The sequence below is a fragment of the Orcinus orca genome, chromosome 4 (assembly GCF_937001465.1).
Source record: "Orcinus orca chromosome 4, mOrcOrc1.1, whole genome shotgun sequence".
In the NCBI taxonomy this organism is placed as follows: Eukaryota; Metazoa; Chordata; class Mammalia; order Artiodactyla; family Delphinidae; genus Orcinus; species Orcinus orca.
The window spans coordinates 13,865,815-13,888,549 of NC_064562.1; the positions used below are offsets into that span (position 1 = coordinate 13,865,815).

General features: G+C 36.2%; 1 protein-coding gene across 3 annotated transcripts in view; it reads left to right on the top strand.

Annotated features, from left to right (window-relative positions):
* The window catches only part of GRID2 (glutamate ionotropic receptor delta type subunit 2), a 1,386,623-nt gene that overhangs the window by 717,584 nt on the left and 646,304 nt on the right, over positions 1–22,735 (top strand). For all 3 annotated transcript variants that reach the window (XM_004276975.4, XM_049709175.1, XM_049709174.1), the window contains exon 4: positions 2,695–2,900. In XM_004276975.4, coding sequence (XP_004277023.1) covers positions 2,695–2,900 — 206 coding nt within the window. The remainder of the gene's footprint in view (positions 1–2,694; positions 2,901–22,735) is intronic.

Genomic DNA, 22,735 nt, shown 5'->3' on the forward strand with positions numbered 1-22,735 from the left:
GATGAGAAAAATTTTCAAAAACTTTATAATCACTTACCTAGGCAGTGATAACCAGAACTGCAGACTAAGGAAGCAAAGACATAATAGCAATCTTTTATTACATCACTTTTCTGGCCAAGTAACAATACATATAGTACTTAATTTCTGGTCAAATATAAAAGCTAAAAAAGTCATGCTGTTTTAAATGAAGGGAAAATCAGTTACAAGCTCAATTTGAATGATCACATAGCCCATCATCTACTTAGTCAGATCCTCTACTTAAAACTTTCAAGAGATTAAAACTGTATTTAGGATAAAATCGAAACCTCTTTCTGTGTCTCACCAGGATCCACATGATCTGAAGTTTCTCCACACAGCTTCACCTAACTCTGCCCTCCCCCTGGCTAGCTGGACTACAGCCACACAGAAATCCTTTAGGTACTTCAAACACAAGCTCTTCACTGCCTCGGGGCATCTTCCCTAGCTGTTGTCCTCTCATCCTATCCCCTTGCCTGGGCAATGTCTTCTCATCCTTTAGATCACACTTTAAATGCCAGTTTTCCAGAGGAAACCTCCTTGAGTATTCTAACTAAAATAGGTCCTTCTTCCCACCCTTGTTTCCTTTCCAGCACTTAGTGTGAATTGTATCTGTTACTTTGTTTACCTGTTTATTGCCTTTCTCAATGTGGGGAAGGGTATTCACTGTTGAATTCTGAGCACATAGCATTGGTGACAGGTGATAATTTCAATAATTTTCAATAATTTGTTTCAACAATTTTTTTTTGAAACAGGTTTTTTCCTCAAAGTTAAGAGTGTAAGTAATTTGGAGTCTTATGCTCTGGTCACACTGTGTTTTCTGAACATCTCTATTTCAATTTATTTTTGTTTTTTTCTGTCATATTTAGCTGCACTTTTAAGTGATTCATACTAAAGAAACAACAGCTTACAATTCACAATCAAGGATCTGCTCTGACACATAGTTTAAAGGCATACTGGTTCTGGGGTAGGGTCCAGGCTTCTGCATTTTTAATAAGATTTCCAAGCTATTCTGATTCACAGCAAAGTTTGAGAAGGCTTGCTTGAGTGCGAACATAGTCCTGTTATATGTCTACCTGTATCTGCTAAATTTCATCAGATCTAAACCTTTGTTTAATCCATGCTTGAATACCTTACATCCTTAGGAACTTTCTGACCTGGATATTTAATGAGTACATAATACCTTTATTATTCCAGCTCTTTTATCTCTTGTTCTGCTCTAGATGAGTCTTTGTTCTTTTAAGCTACTGTGATGCTGACATCCTGGGTTTATAATTTAATTAGGAATAAGGAATGTAAGGTAGAATTTATACAGTTATCTATTCTGAAGAGTTTGAGAGTCATCAGATAACTAGACATATAGTGTTCATAGTAATTGTTTTAAAATAAAACATCATAAGAAGAAAGCAAATTTTAAAATTATTAGTATTAATTTATAAACTTGCAAATATAAACTTTGGTTATAAGCAAATGTTAGTTTCTAAATTTGTGACTGTTTCTTACTTATTGGCTTATATATTGCTTGAAAAACACATGACCTTGTTATTGTCCTTGAGAGGTAAATTTTACATGCCTGCGGTCTTGCACATTAAGGAATTTTGAGATATAGTCCATTCATAATAAGCAACCTACAATTTCATTCACTCCTTATCTTTCACTAGTTTTTTCCCTTTTAACATTTTATGTTGTGAGCATATACAGAAAAATAAACAGTACTTTATAGTCAAAGCAATCTGTTATATTAAGATTGTATTGTGCCTGGTACATCTTCCAATCATATTTATCAATGTTTAGATCCCTTCTTCTATAAACAGCCAATGTGGCACTAGGAAAAATATTTGTAACATTTCAGGCACTTATTGTTACTTAAATATACATCAAAATACAAGTTTATAAACATTTTATTTAGACTGTATTTTACCCTCCTTATTTAGATGTGAAATGGACACAATTTTTTATTTGATAATCTTTCAGAATTTTTTTTTTATTTTGGAATGGGTATGTGAATATTTTGTTAAAATTTATGTTTTACACGCAAAGTACATTCCCATACTCCTGGAAAAAAAACAATCTCTACCAAGTTGGCCAGATTTGAGCTAAGGAGATAGTACTCATAAAACAGGCAAAAATGTAGCTGTTTTATTTGTGATCTAAGTGACCTGAGACCCTTTGAAAATAACCTCACAAAACCATCTTTCAAGTAAGATTGAAAATGTCAAGTTTAGTGATATCGTTGCCTATTTTAAGAAATGGTAGTAATCTTGATTCAGATTCATCAGCCATAACGACATTCATGTTTTGCCTGAGGTTAATATCACTCTTTAATACTGAGGAAAAATAAGGAATGTACTTTCTTATCTCACATTTGCTTTAGGGAAGTGAGGATCTTCCCCATCACTTCGCTCTACTCTGTTCTAACATCTTCCAGAGGTGAGATAATTTAGAATGCTCAGTGGAGAAAAATTAATTTAAAAAATAACAATCCCTACATTTTTCGCATAAACACCTTAAATCATCTTTTCTCAACCTTAAGCATATTTGAGAGTTCCATCAGCTCCTCAATTAGAAGTTTAAACAGCCTACAATGTAGAACAATAAACTATTATGATGTAAGTGAAATAGCTTTTCTCTCCCTTCTGTGCTGTAATTCACATTTTGATGGGCTTTTGATGTTCCTAGATATCCGTGGAATACAGGAGTTTTTGGACAAAGTGTCTCAGCAGGGGATGGATGTTGCACTTCAGAAGGTAGAAAACAACATCAATAAAATGATCACCACTCTCTTTGATACCATGAGAATAGAGGAATTGAATCGCTATCGAGACACTCTTAGGCGAGCCATCCTTGTTATGAATCCTGCCACAGCCAAAGCCTTCATTACTGAGGTAAGTAAAAATTGTCATGGGCTGGGAATAGGGTGTAAAATTTAAATGTTTTGGAGTAGACTCCACAGAGGAGATGAAAATTAAGAGCAGCGTGAGGGAATTAACTACACAACTCTCATTAGCACTAATTGAGGTAGCACAGTGAATTCCTTGCTCATCACATTTACCCCGTAGGGTCCAGTTAATTGCTAAGAATGCTTTGTATTTATATGTATTAAGGCACATAGCCAGGATGATTTTAAGAAATCTTATGGGGATTTAAAAGTGCTGTTTACCTGAGTGGATTTAACAAGTTGTCTAACTAGTACTTAAAACTTTTATGCAAGTTAAAATTTTACTTCTGAGAAAAGATTTACTTCAATTAAGCTATTGTTGCCTAAACATGATACCTTTTACAAAAACATATAGCATATTTACTTCTGCTCTGTGAACTCTGTACCAAGACAAATAATTAAAATTGTCTGAAACTCTGCAAAGTGATGACCACTGTACATTTTACGATGCTGGATCCTCAAAATTTTAATTGTATCTGTTCATTTGGCCAGAAGCTCTGAAACTTTGTGAAAATACAATTAAGACTTTTTAATCTCTATATTCTAAAATCTTTGGTGCTGCCTTACAAAAGATTATTGTTAAGTAAGTTTGCCTTACTTCAAATTTTTAATTTTATGTAGTGCTAGAACTGATCATGACATTACATACTTTCACATGGGTTTTATTATTAGTTTTAAAATTTTTCATGACTTTATTTCACTAATACTTTTTTCTTCACCTCTCCATTATGCTTTCTTTAGCTTGCAAAGTACTGCTGTAAAGCTTCCAAATTAGGAATGTGTTAAAAATTCTTTGACACTATAATATAATTGGTATCAGGGACATTGAAGCAGAATATAAATCACTAATAAGAATAAAACTTTGGAAAATATCAATGATACATTTTTAAAATTTTAATTGAAAACTTTGTTATGCAGTTTAGGGACAAATATAGAACTTTGACCTTTCTAAGTCTAGCAAATAACTCAGAGAATCTCATTGAACCACTGGATTTTTCCACAATAGAAAGAATATTTTCAATTCTACAGGAGCTTTTTCTTTCCTTCAAGAAACACAAAATCTGCTGGAAGATTGAAGGCAAATATACAAAGAAATGTAATATACGTTGGAATCTTAAAATTACAAGAAATAAAGTTGAAGCATCTATAGTCATTTTTGGTTGGAAAGATCAGAGAAAGCTTCATTGAGAAGGCACATTTGAACCAGACTTAGTATCATGAGTAGGAATTCACAAAATAAATGGTATTTAACAGACAAGTACAAGTCCATCTCAGCCACTTTCTGATCACATGATGTCAGCCAATTACTTAACATTTTTGAGCCTCCATTTTGTCACCAGTAAAATGGGAATAATTATTGATTTCAGCTTATTATATTTGTAACACAGAATAATGAGATATAAAAAGCCTTAAAGGGGTGGCTGGGGGACTAGCACCTAGTAGATGTTTAAGAAACGGTAACTTCTGGATCATTTTTTCTAGCGCATAGTGTATACCTGACACATAGCACATGCTGTGGCCCCCATCCTTGACTCTGAACTTTGATACTTGTAACAATCTACTGCTTCCACTTTGTTCTCAAACACATAAATCTATCTTTGTGATTTTCCTGAGAGACTTATCTCCCTTCCTCTACCAAGCCACCATTTTTTCCCCCATTCACTTTGTCTTTCTGATTTTCTGTCTTTAAACTGTGGACTAAGTTTTATTTTATGGTCTCAAGCGGCGAGGAGGAATGACAGAAAGAATGTGAACCCACCTGCCTTCCCTATCCTAAGCTGGCTATCCTCTTCTCTGGCCTTGTAGTAGTTCCTTTTGCTCCATTAGCTGTTCTCAAATACTTCCCAGCTTGCTTCTGCTCTCCCATGAGTTCTAGGAACATTTCCCCACTTAGAGAATAGGCTGACCCCTTAAGTCCTAGATTCAGTTCATTCAAAGGCAAGCAGCAGCAAATCCAAAAGACAGACAGCACCGGAGGTCTGGAGACGTGGAATAGTTCCTGACTTAGAGGATCACTTAGTTTAGTGGAGGAGGCAAGCATGTAACTAAATAATAAAATATGAAAGAAAAATAGTATAATAATGACAGGCAGATGACGCTCTGGAATCCCATAGGAGAACTGACTAACTCTGCAGGAGTTTGGCTGGCGTCAGGAAAACTTTCACAGAAAGTTTGCTTTACCAGAATCATGAAAAATGAATAAGACTGTATTAGGCAGACAATGATAGGCAAATAAAAATTCACTGTGTGTGCACATGTGTGTGTGTGAGAGAGAGATGGACATAGTTTTAAAAATCAAATACAACCGAGGGTTTTATAATGAAAAGCAAGAGTCCCTTGGTCCACCTATTTCTCCCTCCAGTTATTCTTTTCAAAAATAATTACTTTTTTTTTTTTAGGTCTTGTCTTTTTTTTTTTAAAGGGAATTCCTTTATTTTTATTATTTATCTATTTATTTATTTATTTTGGGCTGTGTTGGGTCTTCATTTCTGTGCAAGGGCTTTCTCTAGTTGCGGCAAGCGGGGGCCACTCTTCATGGCGGTGAACGGGCCTCTCACTGTTGTGGCCTCTCCCGTTGTGGAGCATAGGCTCCAGACGTGCAGATTCAGTAGTTGTGGCTCACGGGCCCAGCTGCCACATCCCACGGCATGTGGGATCTTCCTGGACCGGGGCACGAACCCGTGTCCCCTGCATTGGCAGGCGGACTCTCAACCACTGCGCCACCAGGGAAGCCCTAATGTTTAAAATTTAATTGGTATTTAGAATACACTATGCATTCACAAGATTCAAGATTTAAAAGGTTCAGAAGGATAACCTCCTGTTATTGTTCCTTAAGCACCTGATTTTCTTCTCAGGAGGCAATGTGTCTTGTGTGGCATTCCAGGTATACACCTACACATATACATGTACATCTACATGTACATATACATATACATCTTAGCTCCCCGACCAGGGCTTGAACCTGCACCCCTGCATTGGAAGGCAAAGTCTTAACCACTGGACTGCCAGGGAAGTCCCTCAGTAATTTATTTAAAAACACTTTTCTGATGGCTTCTGTCCCTTTTTCCTCATGGTCGTTGGTTTATATATCTGTTCATTCCTTTATATTGTATTGGGGTTTTGGAGATAATCCCGTTTGACTTTTTTCAGTTGGAAGTTCCAGGATGTTCTTTCAGATTTTTAGAGATTAACAGACAAAAGATACTTTAAAGAATGATTGTTATAGTTTTGAAGAAATAATATATCGAACCATGACATTTTAGATTTGGAAAGTACAACATATAACATTTTGTCTGAATTCCAAATTTACAATTGAGAAAATTAAAAGCCTCCCTAGCTCTAATCAGTATTATTCCCTAACTTCCTCCAGCCACATTCAATATCTTTGCAGCTAGTGCTGATAGTGGGCGGTAGAGGACACTCAAAGTTTGAAACTGATAAAGTAAGTTGGCAGCCGGTCAAAGGGGTACGTGATTGTCAGGTCCTAAGAGATATAGAAATGACTTACAGTGGATTACATGATGGATAGAAAGGCAAATGAAGCTAGAAAAGAACTGATGGATTGGGATAATGGGAAAGAGAGAGGAACTAAAGATTATGATGAGGTCAAAGAGACAGGTTCTGTAAGCACCGAAGAGAGGGAGAGGAGGAAGGGAGAAATTCTGCTCAAAGAGAGGGAATAGCAGAATTCCCAGCTTCACTGCTTCCTACATTTTATAAGTTGGCATGGAAAGTTTTTAAAATATTCGAGGGAAATATTAAGTCAAAAGAATGAGTCTTAAAAAAGAAATTGCTCACTTAGCATTGTTATTTAATTGCTAAGGGGAAAAAAGGGGCATATCAATTCTGTTTGCCTCTTTTTTTCTGTCCCTGGAGCAATTATGTGGCATTGAGTTAATTATGCTCCCTTTCAAGTCTTAGAAATTTAATATATTACATGTCTACAGTTAGTTCTCCACCCCTCATTCAAGATTTCAAAGCTTTAAGAAAAATACTGCAGTTATGTGCAGCTGAGTAAATCAACCTGCTGTGATATCGGTGGAAAATTGTTATCATAATGTACCCATAAGTGCCCTTGAAATGAATACGGTGAAAAAAGAGTGCTCACATGGTTTGATTTAAATATGGATTAGGATGATATTTTGGAAAACAATATTTTTTGTATAGGAAAATGTTGCATTGGATGCTATGTCAGTTAAACCATTTCCAGAAAGGCTACATGCATTAGAACTTTTGGGTCTTAACTTTTAGTTTTCCAGTTTGATAAGAAAAATCAATTCTTTGAAAATGGGAAGTTTTATTACTTATATGATAATAAATATTATTGCCTATTTACATTTTTTCAAATTTTCAGAAAGGAACCCTACTGTTACATGAAATCCTTTTATTCTGCAATAAGAAAAGGGTATTATCTTTTATTCCTTAAAACATACTTTATGAAATAGCTTTCATTCCATTGTGCTATATCCCAGAGAACTCTGATCCTGTCAAACAACAAAAAGGCAGAGTTACTTACTTCAAATATGTAAGCAGCTTACCAGAAATAAGCCTTTAGGAAGGTTTAGAAAACAAGTGAAGTTATCTTGTCTCAAGGGATATAGAAAGGTTCCTAGTCATCAAAAGAGAGCCTTGAATATTCAAATTACTATGATAGTTATCAAGTATCTATCCAAATAACCCAATTTTTACCAAAATAAAAGAAATTATTTGGAGACCTTATGCAATGTACTGTTGTTTTTGTTTGTTTGTTTGTTTTTGCGGTACGCGGGCCTCTCACTGTTGTGGCCTTTCCCGTTGCGGAGCACAGGCTCCGCCGCTCCACGGCATGTGGGATCTTCCCGGACCGGGGCACGAACCCGTGTCCCCTGCATCAGCAGGTGGACTCTCAACCACTGCGCCACCAGGGAAGCCCTGCAATGTACAGTTTTTAAGATGAGGATAATGTAATAATACTAGACAAAGGAACATATGACTATAATTTTTTCCAAAATATATTCATTGCATGAAAGTCTCTCTAATAATACTGTGTTCATAGATGATTGATATGCATTTTAAAGTACACTTTTTATTGAAATGTAATGTACATAATTATAATGCACATAACTGTACAACGCAACAAATTTCCATGCTTCCAGATCAAGAGTCAGAACATAACTAGCATTCCCAGAGTCCCCTTCCAGGCAACACCCAGTTGTAACCTCCTTGAAGGTATAGCCATTATCTTGACTTCTAACACAATAAACTAGTTCTGATTCATATTAAACTTTATGTGAATAGAAGCATACTGTGTATACTCAGATCCAACTCACCTCTTTCCAGTGACCCCTGACTTGGGTATTGATATTGGTGAACAGTTTGCTACTAATTTCTCCTAATAATCTATAGGTCGTTTAACAGTTTTTGCCTTTGAAATGTCTAATTTGCTAGTTTTTCTTTTCTATCAGGTTTTTGATGGGTTCAACATTTTCATTCTATTCTATTTATTTAAATGAAGTTAAACAAGGAAATAACCTGAACATAAGTGAAGGTTATACTCATATTTGAAATCTAAAATCACAGTTGCTTCAACCTTCAAGACAAGGGAATTGAAATTCTTCTCTAATCCAGTATTCATTTATTCATTCATTCAGACGATATGTTTAAAGCTATTCTGTGCAAGACAATGTGGCTAATGTTGCTAGGAATACAATCATGAAAGATATATGGGTCTAGCCTCAAAGGAACAGACAGATTAATAAGGGGAATGTTGTAAACATAGAATGTACAAAATAATAAAACCACAAGAAAATAAACAGGAAAGTTACTCTTCTCAACTCCCAAATGGAATTGAAAATAAAGAAAACAAAGTTGCTATCCAAAACTTAATCAAATGAAGTTTGTAGATAATGTATAAGATTACACAGACCTAAAAATAAAACAAAATTTCTTTTGTTATCAGGTACTGAGAAGTCTTAGCTACTTCAAGAAATTCTTTCCGTAATTTACTATAGTCATATCAAAGCATGTCTGGAATGTGACTGAATCCAAGAGTGATTAAATTTATATTGAGTTTTCTCTCCATAAAGTAATATGGACAAAACGAAAACAAAGAGATTAGTTAAAATAGACCTAATGATAAATTTGAGGATTAGAATTTGGCAGTGTTTGTCTATTATTGCTTAGAAAAGAAAGACATGAGACCTAGAAGGCAAGGACTTGCCAACATATAAAAGTATTCTCTATAGTATGCCAGGCACAATTTACCATGCCGTACTGTGGTCTGAGTGAAATAATTTCAAAATTATGCGCCTCCTTGTTTCTGTTCCCATTCTCAACATCACCTTTGGAAGCTAGGAGAATGGTGAGCCCCTGAATTTAATCACTAGAGAGATATGTTTGTGGCAAACAAATAAATTAGCAATTTAATCAATATGCCGGTTTTTAGTCAATTTGCGTAGTATATAAATGGCAAAATATTGCGGCAATACATGTTACAAGTACCATTATTTTCCATTTCCAGACCAAAACATAGATCACTGCACTCTGCCCTGCTGTTCTGGGCAGCCATGGCAAATGGATCTTAGTTAGCACTGGAGTCTAAATCTATTTGCCAACCTGGGTTAGTGTGAATCAGTTTCCCAGAACTTAGTCAATTCCTTAAGTGCTTACTGACAAAATCAGTATTTTAGATTTGCACAGGATCAGATTTGAAGGTGTAGCCACCCTATGAAGCTTTGTTGAAAAGTAAGCAGGTACCCCTAAGTTACAATTCTATTCAGACTTTTTCTCACTTTAATACAGATAAATAGGAGGGAAATAAACTGTTTAGGTAGAGAAAATTAAGATTCTAGCAAACTCTATTTTTAATAGAATACACAAAACTGTAGCATAAGAGGATTCAAATATTAAACTTATGTGTGTCCACCCAACACAACACTAAAGTTATATGAACATATGGGTCCATTAATTTCAAATATGAAATACTTTAAATATGTATATTACTTGATGAGGCAACATCTAAGTCAATACTTGAAACCTATATTTAGGATTTGGATTTAAGGCAATTTGGTAGACAGGCATCCTTCCATGATGAAGAAAAGCATGCATAAAGATACTGAGAAGGAAAATTAAAAGGAGCTGAATGGGACAGGGGACATGGGCTAAAGGAAGTAGAATTTTAGGATGCAAAATCGGGAAGTAAGGTTGTACTAGACTGGTAAGTGAAAACTTTTGAATGTCACACCTAAAGAAGGGGGCAGGCTACAAAGGCAGCATGAACATGGAATTTGGATTCAGTTTTTGCTTAACTAGCTGTGTATCCCTGGCCAAGCCACTTAAAATCATTTAGCTTTATTTTCCTCACCTATAAAACGGAGTAATTCCTGAATCACAGAGTTATTTTGAAGGCTATATTTGGTGTAATGTACATACAATGTGTAGAACAATGTTCACATCTAGTAGAAAGTTTGTAAAGCAGGATAAAGAAGAAAATGCAAATGATGTTAATAGACTTGGGAATTGATTAGGTGTGTGAAATGAGGTTGAGACACGGGAACAGAGATGGATCCTGTTTCAAGTCTGAGTTTCAATGATGTTAATGTTATGAAATCAGAAACATAAGAAAATGAACAGGTTTTGAGATAATACAATAAATAAAATTTCAGTCATAAATTTGATGTTATTCTGGAACATCTAGATTGAGACATGCCTGTGTTTGGTGGAAATGAAAGAATGGAACCCAGTAGTCCTAAGGAAAAGCTATCGTATTTGTCAATGTGATGATCATTGGTGAACTTTGAAAAAACATTTTTATTAAAGTCGTGTGAGGAATAAAAAAGGTTGTAAGGAAATAATGAAGGGGCTGTTAGCAAATAAACAGAGTAAGAGTAGATGGGGGCATTAAAATCATCCCTGGTTGACAATCACTGATATAGAACTATTCAGTGTTGGAAAACTAAATTTTGTTCTCATGGAATTTTTATTGCTGGCAGATGACACCTGCTTTTTACTTTTCCCCTAATAATAGCTAGTCAGCATTTACTGGACTCTTTCCAGGTGTCTGACACTGTGCTGATCACTCTATACGTTATCTTGTATAATCCTCAAAAAATCCATTGAGATGGGTATAATAGTTTCTTCATTCTACAGATAAAAAATTAAAAGAATGACGTATAGTCATTTGTCCATCTAGATTAAGTAGATTATTTGCATTTTATTTTCTGTTAACTTAGTCATCATTTTTTACATTTTTACTGTTTTCTAATAGTGTTCATCATTAATTCCTTTTGGGGAAGAGTATAATTGGTTTTCAAGTAATACCTCTCTAGTCTTCAACTGGTAAGTTTATATTATAGTCTTTGGACATGCCATCAGAGAGGCAAATCAGTTTGCCCGAAATTTTTAGCACAGGATAAATGAAAACACAAAAAAGCAATTAATTGTATACATAAACGATAAGGCATAACTAATTGGAGGCAAGAAATCCGAGTTTGTTCTGAACATTGTAAAGTAGTTGCCATCAGCAGTAATTAACATTTATTGAGTTTTTCTTATGTGCCGGACACTGCTCTAAGCATGTTTTACATATTAACACATTTAATCCTCATACCAAATGTAACAGGTAGATGCAAGTGTTTGGCTTCATTTTACAAAAAAAGGAAAATGAGATACAAAAGAGATTGTGAAAGTAGTCCCAGGTCACACAGCAAGGAAGAGCAAAGCCAGGTCTAGACCATTCTTAAGGAGTGGGCTATGCTATATTACCTCTCCAGGCACACAATACATGTGAAAAAAATCATTCTATTTTTGTTTATGACAAAGAAGTAATTGGTATGCCTAACTCCCATTAAATCATTTTTAAAGAGATTTTGCACTGGGGTGAGCTAGGGAAGAGTACTGGAGGACAAGATGGGGAGTTCGGTCAATGTGATTAGGCCATCTGTGTTCCGTAATTGGTCTTTACCAAACACTCCTACCTAACCACAGAGATCTGGAAACCAGAGATCTGGAAACCACAGAGATCTGGAGATAGAGACTCTATCTTCCTTGATCATTACATCTCAAAGGGATGGCTCCCAGGTCCTTGAGAAAGACATTCTTGGGTTGTAAAACTAGCTAGAGCTGGAAGAAGATTTACATCTTAAGGGAGCAGAGAAAGAATTTACAATTGCCAGTGTTCTAAAGTAAATGCTCTAAGAAAAGGGAGCTCAAAGGCCTAGAGTCAGAAAGAAAAGTGTTTAAAGCTTAGTGAAGCTGAGGAGAATGTTAAAGTTGTCTTGGGTCAAGCATAGACAGGATATTTGGACTAACTAGATTTAGTTTTACTGTGTGTGCTTATGATAGATATAATACATATATTGAATTATATATATATATTTAATAATCATTGAATACATATTCAAATATATAGGTTGCAGAAATGTATTATCATGTAAAGGAATTTTTGGAATGAAAGGAATTGTTATAACTCCAGTGACTCACAAGATAGTATTTAATTACTGATATGACAAGACCACTAGATATGCTGAATGTGAACTTTCAGAACAAAAGAGTAATGCTGATTTAATCTAAGAGGTTCAGGTGGTCAACCTCACATGGGACTTGTGGAGGAAACAGATGGCAATAATGACTACCCATTGCCAAATTTCATCAAGCAGGGCTAAAAGGGGTCAGGATTAGAAGGCTGGGAAACATGGGGTCCAGAAAGGGGCATGGACCTGACTATATTTCATAAAAGTACAGATTGGCCTTTGCTGAGAGTCCTGGAATAAATTTTCAGCATGATCCAAACCCCTTCTTGGTGCATCTGACCTGAGCTCCCTATAGCTACAAACAAAAACCTCACAAACTTTCAGTACAAATGAAATCACAATTTCCAGAGACACAGATCTTGATGAGCAAAGTGCATGTTTTACGTCTCTATAACTGTTTTTAGAATTGTAAACCTTAGAGTATTTCTAAATTCTCTAGCCCCTATTCTATGAAGGTTGCTCTATTTCAAGATAAATTGGTTTGAAAACAAAGACCATAAAGTAAACCCATCATCCTAGCATTTTGAAAATGTGTATATGCGTTTAAAAATAAGATGAAAGTTTTGAATATTTCACTAAATTCCAGATCCACCGACTCCTTGAACTCAGGTTCACCTGACTCCCTGAAAATAAATTGTTTTTCATGAAAGTGCTTAAATTGATAAAAAGTTACTCTTACCGTCCTAAGCCCAAATAAAATTTGAGAAGTACTGGGCCTGGGCCTATCTCTACAATTCTCAATAATACTTCCATCTTGTAAGTGCCAGAATTGCCATTGACTAAGACATATGTGATCAATGACCAGCACTAAACATACAATTGTGCACTTTTATATAAATGATGTTAATTATATTTTTAGATTGTGAAGTACTGTGGCTGGTTAAAAACATGCATATTTCTGAAGAGCTATTTGTCCATCCATATTCAATGTTAAATCCATGCACCTTTTATATCTATGGATATATGGATCTGTCTATGGGGAATTTCAAAAATACCTTTACCTAGATCCCATCCCAGAACCCTAAATCATAACTTCTGCGGTGGAGTGCAGGCACTGGTGTTTTTAAAAACCTCCTTGGGTAACTGGCACACAAAAGTCTGTGAAAGTAGAGAACTGCTCTTGACTACTGCTTCTCAAGCTTCAATGTGCACACTAGCCTCCTGGAGACTTTAGTTAGAATGAAAATTCCGATTCTGTGGGCATGAGCCTGAGATTTTATATTTCTATCAGACTCCCAGAAAACATTGGACAGAGCATATATAGAGTATTTCCATCATCACAGAAAGTTTTGTTGACCAGACCTTGAGTTTATATTAAATATAAATCTAAAAAACATTTGTCTGAAATTCAGAATAATAGCCATTAGGAGAATATAGAAATTTGTTAACAGACGTTCCCTAACAATATAAATAATTTTCCAGTGTAAGTAGCCGAGAATTTTAGTAATTAATCCATATACCTAATTGCATTTCAAACTGTAACATGTTTCTTGGCCCACCTGCCTGAGGCACATTAGTTGTTGAAAATAATAAAAGTTATTTTCCTGCAATCCCCACCAGTTAAACTATTGGAACACTGGTTCCCTCTAAACTGATAGTGCAAGATCCCAGGGTCTCTCAAAACTCACCATTTCCTCTCACCTTTCCACAAGTTTCTGGTATCAAGGTGTGTATGTTGATGACCCAGTTGCTCAAAATGTAAGTTGGAGACTTGTTGCTGAAATTCAGCCTCTACCAGTGCCAGATTAAATCTCAGAGACAGAGTTTTGGGTGAAGTAGAAAGAAATAGCTTTATTGCTTTGCCAGGCAAAGGGGGCCACAGCGGGCTGATGCCCTCAAGACTGTATGTCCCGCCCTCGAGGCCGTAGTGAGGAGTCTTATAGCGTTCAAGGAGCAGGGCATGATCAGCTCGTGGACAGTCTTCTGATTGGTTGGTGGTGAGGTAATCGGGGGGGAGCCAGCATCATTGACCTTCTGGTTCCAGCCAGTCTGGGGTCTATGTGCTTGTGGGCAGCATATAGTTAACTTCTTCCACCTGGTGGGAGCTTCAGTATCTGCAGAACAGCTCAAAGGACATTGCTCAAAATATCATCTATAGTCCTTGAGGAAGAACTAAAGGTCCTTGACTTTTTTAATGGCTAAAGTATAATTATTTTGTCTTGCTTGACTGTTTTTCTTTCTTTCTGCTTTTTTTCTCACTTCTCTGATTAAATTTCTTCTTTGACTAAAGTTTTCTACAAACAAAAGGCAAGCGGAGGACATGGGTGGACGTCTGTTCTGGGAAGGCCTCCTAGGGTCCTGCTCGGTTATAGACTAATGCTACTACCAGGAAGATTCACAAATTACTGTCACACTAGGCTTTTGCTAGCATCATTGTCCAAGGTCTTGCCACAGCAAAATATCTCCTCCAGCGCAACAGCAGGATCCCACACTAAACCTTACTCCCCCGAGGACTGAGCTCTCAGTTGAGTCAAGAGTGGTAGTATATTCTGTTCTCTTAGTAAAAACTGTGGTGACCTCATATTTATTTTATCTATTTTTATTACATCTCCTTCCTCTGTGGTGTTTAGCACTCAGACACATGGACCATAGCAGAATGTCTCTCAGAGTAATGCCTGAAATTAGACCTAAGGGCTAGAAACACCAAATCCGGGTGCTCCATTTTACTGTCCATTGAGGTTGGAGGTTGGACCATATCCCCCAGAGAACGAGAGAATCTACCTAGGGCATCTAGCCATCAGCCCCTAAATGTCCAGGTGTCTTCCCTTATAATTAAGCAGCTTAAGCAAATAGACCACTGTGTTCCCACCTTGCCAGCCTTTCAGACATAAAATGAGAGCTAAGATGGCTGAAGCTAAGCCATGCTGGGGACCCCAGTACAAGACAAAATTGCTCCTTAAAATATAAATGCACTCGGGCTTCCCTGGTGGCGCAGTGGTTGAGAGTCCGCCTGCCGATGCAGCAGACACGGGTTCGTGCCCTGGTCCAGGAAGATCCCACATGCCGCGGAGCGGCTGGGCCCGTGAGCCATGGCCGTGGGGCCTGTGCATCTGGAGTCTGTGCTCCGCAACGGGAGAGGCCACAACAGTGAGAGGCCCGCGTACCGCAAAAAAAAAAAAAAAAAAAAAAAAAAAAAATATATATATATATATATATATAAAAATGCACTCAACACAATAATCACTTCATATTTACTCTGAAAAATAAGAATTCTGATAACAGAAGAAACAAAAAAATAAACAACAACAAAAAGCAGCCCTTTAAATTTCCCTATAGACTAACTTCGAGGTTTTTTTCAAGCTTTGTTTAAGGGACACATATCTTTGTGAATTTTGGATCTTTTAAAACATTCACCAGCATTCTCATTATTATTGTTCTCCTTTAGATTGTAAGCTTCATGCGTTTAAGGTTTTTTATTTATTTAACTTTAAATCTCACATCGTATGCTAATATATTGCATATAGCAAGCTCAAAATAAATGGTAAATTTTTGAGATGAAATTTGATTTTGGTTTTGAGAGTTTTAGACATCTTATAACTGATTTAAATAAGAACTAAGTACTATGTACCAGGATGAACCAAACATTTTCTTTCTTATCTAATTGCATTCTTTCCCCCTTCCAAATGTATATATATGTGTTTGCCTCATGTTGAATTCAATCTTCAAGTCCCTACATTCTAACTAACCAATAATTTCTTGAAACATAACTGAAAGTAAGTATTTCTCCTCAGCAATGACCCCTCCCCTCCTTAGACTATCTTTTATCACTTCTGAGTGGATTACTAGAATTTCTATGAAGAGATCAAATTAAACAATATTCAAAATTTCAGTCTAATCCCTTTTTTTTTAATTGGGGGGAGGTTAAAATAGCTGGTAAAACATGGGTATATTTATGTATGTATGTATGTATGTATGTATGTATTTTACGGTACGCGGGCCTCTCACTGTTGTGGCCTCTCCTGTTGCAGAGCACAGGCTCCGGACGCGCAGGCTCAGCGGCCATGCCTCACGGGCCCAGCCGCTCCGTGGCATGTGGGATCTTCCCGGACCGGGGCACGAACCCACGTCCCCTGTATTGGCAGGCGGACTCCCAACCACTGCGCCACCAGGGAAGCCCCTTTATTTTTAATATTGTTGTTTTAATTATCCAGGTTGAGAACTAGCCTGGTTTAAAATTAGCATAGGATATAAGATTTGAGACAGCCAGTTCTCATCTCTGAATAAGTAATCCTTGTTTTGTTCCAAAGGGGAAAAAAACAATCTCTTCCTCTACCCACCTGACTTCCCAAGAATCAAACTGATAAAAGAGATTAACAACAGGAAAGAAAAACAAAAACAAAAACAGACTTAGTCACAAACTTTAGGGAAAGAAAAAAATTTTTTTCCTTCTATTCTTGTAGGTTCTTGGCTGGGGCCCTGTAAGAAAAACAGATTAACAAGAAAAACAAACAAACAGAAGTTTATTAATATGTATATCTCATATATACATAGGAGAAATTCAGGGATGAGTAACTCAAAGAATTGCCTAGAACTTGTGCTTAAATGCCATCTTCACCTAAAATGAAGAAAGAAGGGTATGGGGGAGGCAAGTTATAAGGAGGTGACCAGAAAAAGTACAGTAAACAAGGGTAAGGTTTGTTATGCAGATTTAAATTGGTACCGTCTCCAATGATAAGAGGCTCTTGTGATTTAGTCACCCCTCTCTTTTTATACAGAGATGTGACTCAAGGAGAATTTTAGGATGTAAATGCCATCTAACAAAGTGTGGAGAAGAGGCTACAAAGGAAAAGGGGTTGGGGGCTGCTGAGAGGGGAGGTGGCAAGTACGGGAAGCTGACTAGAAAAAGTATGGTACATAAGGAGTGTTTAGTAAGGTTAGTTTTGCAGATTCAAGTCAGTGTCTCGTCCATTGAGAAGAGCTGTTAAGTGTCATCTTCATTTCACTGGTACAGGAGAGAGAGACACCTTTACAAATGAAAATTTTCTTCATAAGTGTAAATTTACTTTACAAAAGGGAAAGTTATGTTCTGTCTTTAGAGCTTTTCCTGTATCTGCTGTTCCTCAGTTGCCTTCAGCTCAGAATAATCCTTATGCCAAAGTGGTGTATTTGGGGGTAGCATATTCTGTTCCTCTAGTTCTGTTTCCTCTGTGTGCAACTAGCATTAGAGAGCTGCAATCTAGGAAGGTCAGCTGTTTGCTCGGACAGGGCCTCCTAGAATGGCATTTCTCAGTATTGTTATATTCAGTATCTGATTCCAGGCACTTGTTGTTTAGTTATTTATGACCACCTCCTTCTAATCTTAACTGTGACCACCACAAAATTGACTGGAAACTGATACCCAACAAAATGGTAAAATATAATTTAAATATCAAGACTAAGGAAAGGATAAATTAGAAAAAAAGGTTACATTTTAGGAGAGAAATTACCACATCAAAATATGGATCAGCATGTTGCATAATTTTTCCCAGTAAAATGGTTAACTCCTTGAGGTCAGGGGCTATTATACGTTTCATATTCTCATCAGTATTTGACACAGCACGTACACGTAGTTGATGCTCAATAAATACTTAATGGTTTGTTTTTATTTCATTTATTTGTGAAAAGGCAAAGCAGAAAAAAAACCGTGCCTTACATATCATGAAAACAGTTTCTTTTTTATTGATGAGAGCCTACCCGAATGAGAACCTTAACACAATGGTAAAGAGCTAGGGAATTCTCAGATTGCTTCACTCCCTCGCCGATTGTAAACACCTGGAGGAGTAGACAATTGAAAATCCTTTGTGGTGTCTGCAGCTAAGTTTGAGCACACAGTCTCACAGCTCTCAGCGTGGACACTAATTTCCAAAATTTAACTTGAGGCCTTGAGGGATGAAACTGGCTCAACTGCTACCTCTTTAGAGGAAAGGAACTTCAATCTAGCATATATTCACTAATTATTATTATTTCTTAATTATCTCAAAACATAAAAGAGGAAAGTCTAAAACGTAATTCTAATTGGCAAAGGAATTTCATACCAGGAAGGCATTATTAGCAGCTATGTAGGCAGAGGGAGGGTTTGGGGGTATGGAAATCTGGCTAAGAATTCACATGGACAAGTGCTCAGTGTGTTTAGGAATAGCTCAGTCAGTACTCAGCGTGCTGTGAAAGCGCTCAACTTCCGCATATTTAAATGAGTTGAGAGCTTACATTTTAAAAGTGCTCAATCGGGAGTGCTCAAGCTGCGGGATCTATTAGTTGAATGCTAATTAACTTCTTTTCATATGGTTCACTTCTCAGTTAAGCAGACAGACAGTTTTGCTGCTCACCTTTTCAGGTTGAACCTGGACTTTCGAGGAGACATTGAGAGATCTGCGTTTCTTGGGGAGAAAGCAAGGATCCCACCAACCTTTCCCATGGCTTTCTTTGGCTCAGTTATATTGTCTCTCTCTGTTTCTCTCTCTCATGTGTCCACATTATCCTCCTCACTATTTCTGGGCTTTATTGTCTTGGTTTGAAGCTATTTTGAAAAGACTAAAATAGCAGAGCTTGCTGTGTTATTTTATCTGATATCTTTTTATTCCTGATGGATGGGTTTGGTTTTTCCCAAGGGCCTTTTCAATCATTTTGATAACATTTGCTCCTCAGAAATGGTTTTGAGCCTTGAGTTGAAGGAATTGGATAGTTTTGTATAGTTCCATAATGTCCACTTTTACTTTTGGTTAACTTATTAGTATCTTTTTAAGTAGGAAAGATGAGTCCCATAATATGTTCTGTATCAAATAAATACCTCCATTAAATAATTTGCTTAAGATCAAACTTGAGCTATATATTTTAAGAATGCACTTTGGGAAGAATATGCTATGTCTTTTAATTATTTCACTATTGCTATAAACTGAGATGAATACTTAAATGGAATTCTGTTTTCTGTGATGACTTCAAAATATCACAGGATGATGCACTGATGTGTGAGTACATTTTTTTAAACACATTCAAATGATGCCATGTATTCGTTTTGTAAGTACTTCATTATGCATTAAAAAAAACCCTTTGAAGTATATATATTTATGTGGTTACTGTTACCAAACCAAACTTGGGTTCACTTGCCCATAAGAAGTAAAGCCAATCTACTGACATTTTAAGGCGAGTAAAATAACATTTTAATTAGCGTCTAATGCAGGATTAATGCATTAGCCTCCTAACACATCTCCCAGCCAACCTCCCCAAGGCAAAAGCACCTTCCATCTATAAATGTAATTGGAAAGGCAATGGGTTTTGGTGGAGATATCAAGACTTCTTAGGCTGCAGCCATTGAAAATGTGGATCATCAAACTCCCCCAAGGTTCTCCAAGCAATCTTCTGGTTTTAATTGGCTTCTGTATTGGCTTACTGTGGAGAAAGACTAAGTTGGTCAGATGAATACATTGTTCAGAAAATGAGTTAGTCAATATAAAGTTTTATGTCAATTATAACTCAATTTAAAAAAGAAAGAAAATGTGTTACTCATCTTCCTATATGTGTGAAAGGGATATGAATCTCACTGGAAATTAATACATCAGGGCTTTCTATCACAATCTGAATTTCTCTAATGTGATTCTGGACTGAGTGATGGGCTAGTGCCCAGTGTTCTCTTAATAGCCACTTTCTGAGTCTGCAGTGCTAATATCCTGACCTTGGATGGTGATGAATTTTCTAAGGTAATGACTATCACCCCTTGAAGCCTCTTTTGAGAAAACTTGCTGGATGTCAAAATCACATTTAGAGTTTTTTCTCCTTGAATTTCTATTGAATTTATGTGATGTTTCCACAATAATGCCATGCTCAGTTTTGTGAGCACAATGAACATTATTTTTTTACCATTACCCTGGTATTCAAAACTACAAAACTTAGGCATTCCAATGAAAATTAAATTTGGATAATTTTAGCAACCTGGGGTAGCTTATAATGATAATACCCAATTAGGAATATCTTTTTCATAAAAAAAAAAATGAAGGAATTTGGATAACAGAGATTTCTTCACAAATTCTGCCCAGTGGCTACTAAGAGGCAGCACCGTGTTATTGCTTTGCTCTAAAATGAAGTTAGAAACCTATGCCCTGTTGCCCCTTGCTGTTTGGCATATTGAAACTTGTCTATTAAGTTACCCTTTACATTGTTTCACAATGTTCTCTCTCTTTCTCTCTGAAAATAAAAGGTAATTCAGCTTTCTTATCTTTATGATAGAAAAAATAATGTCTGGAGTGGGGGAGTTCACCATGCAATCATATATTCAAGTGATGTACTTACTTTAATAAACCAAGAAGGTATTTAGGTGGTTTGCATCAATTTTAAACAATTATCTTTTTGTATTTACTTGACCTAGTTAGATAATGATTTGCAAACAGATTTGATTCAACAAAACATTAAAATGTTCAGTGAAGTCTTAAAACAACTGCTTTTAATATTCCTGAACAATACGAAGCTCGAGGCTCGGGGTTCAGCCTGCTGTGAGGTGCGGGGGGGGCTTGTTTGCAATCAGCTCTGACATTTTCAGATATTTCCACTACAAAGTTCTGTTTTGAAAACACTTATTAGAGAGCAGCTGAATGTGTGTCCTCCATTGAGCGTTACTTCTTTTTGTTGTTGTTTTTGTAGTTTTCAGTTGTTGTTAGCCAAGATTAAGAAATGATTGAGACGGCATCAGGGTGTGTCATTTGATTGCTATACAAGATAATATTTTTTTTTACTTTTTAATATTATCTTTTCCAAATTAGAATTTTTTAATGCCTTATTACTGTGCAAATGCTTGTTATGACTGAGTTTTTCCTCTACTGTATGAACTGCTTTCCAACTGAAAATTAATAAGGGCTCTCAACTGGTCCTAAAGTTTTCCTCAGTATGAGCAGATATAACTATTGTTTGTTTGACTGGAGCATTTACTTTGAAAGGTACCATCTGAGTTTGAAAATAAACTAAGCCCTAGTCTTGTTTTCATACAATAGTATCAGGAAACTATTTTGTTTTGTTTTGATTTCAGTGGTAAACCAACCGTAGTTATCTGATCATTTTTAAGGATGTGAATTTCAAAAAAAAGGAAGTCATGCTTGTTTTTTGTCATATCAGTGTCCAATCAACAAGAGCAAAATGCTTGTTAAGTGGGGGTCAAATGACAATGCATCTATAACAGTACATTTTAAAACCATGTGGTATGCTAAAATTTCAATCATTTTATCCATTTTGTGAAAATTGAATCGCTGTTCAATTTTTCAACAGTGCCACTGTTCAAACCAATTACAAGTTCTTTTGAACATCATAATACCCCTATAGGATAGATACTATTATTATCCCCATCTTACAGATGAAGAAGGCAAGGTACAAGAAGATACATAGCCTTTCCAATGTCACACTGTGGGTTATAACCCAGGCAACCTGCCTCCACATTTTGTGCTTGTAATTGCTATACTATGCACTGTTAAAAATTCCAGATGTTTTCATTATTCCCCTCTGAATGCTAGCCTCTGGATGTTTATGAGTAAGTCCTTGCCTTAGTGGTAAGAAAGTGGACTTTCCAACAGTAGTCTTGTTATTCTTCAACTGAAAATGTAGTCCAAGCTTCTGAGGGACATACATCCAAAAGAGAGGGAGGAGAAAGAAAGAGAGAGGCTCACAGGTTAGCTATTGTCACACCAGTTCTGAAGATCAGTGGGAAGAAAATGTCATGTCAGCCAATTTATTTCATTTAATCCTAAGGTTAAAAAATTTCAATGGAAACAAATCATTTAAAAATCTTAACATATGGTGTAAACACTGATTGCAATATTCTTGTTTATCTTATGCATAGCAGAATAAATTATTTGAATAGATCATGCATAAAAGTCGTATGCCATTATAAATGCAAGACAAATGGAATTCTAAAGGAAAAAAACTTGGAGAATCTGCTTGAGGAAAATTTACTTGTTTAAAGATATTTTATTTTTCTATAACCAACTATAGTACTAAATGAATAAGAGTTCATTAAATTTATAAGCTGTTTCCATCAACTGACCAAGACTTCAAGGAGGTTAAAGGACCAGTGATTTCCAGGGTATAGAATACTGTATGAATCTTAAAGGCAAAATAGCTGCTTTTATAACATCACCAAAAATAATAAAGTCTTTAAAAAATGGTAGATAGACACTAGATAGATAGATGACGATAGATAGGTAGATAGATAGACGATAGATAGATAGGTAGATAGATGATAGATGATAGATAGATGGATAGATAGACAATAGATAGATAGATGAGGATAGGTAGATAGACAATAGATAGACGATAG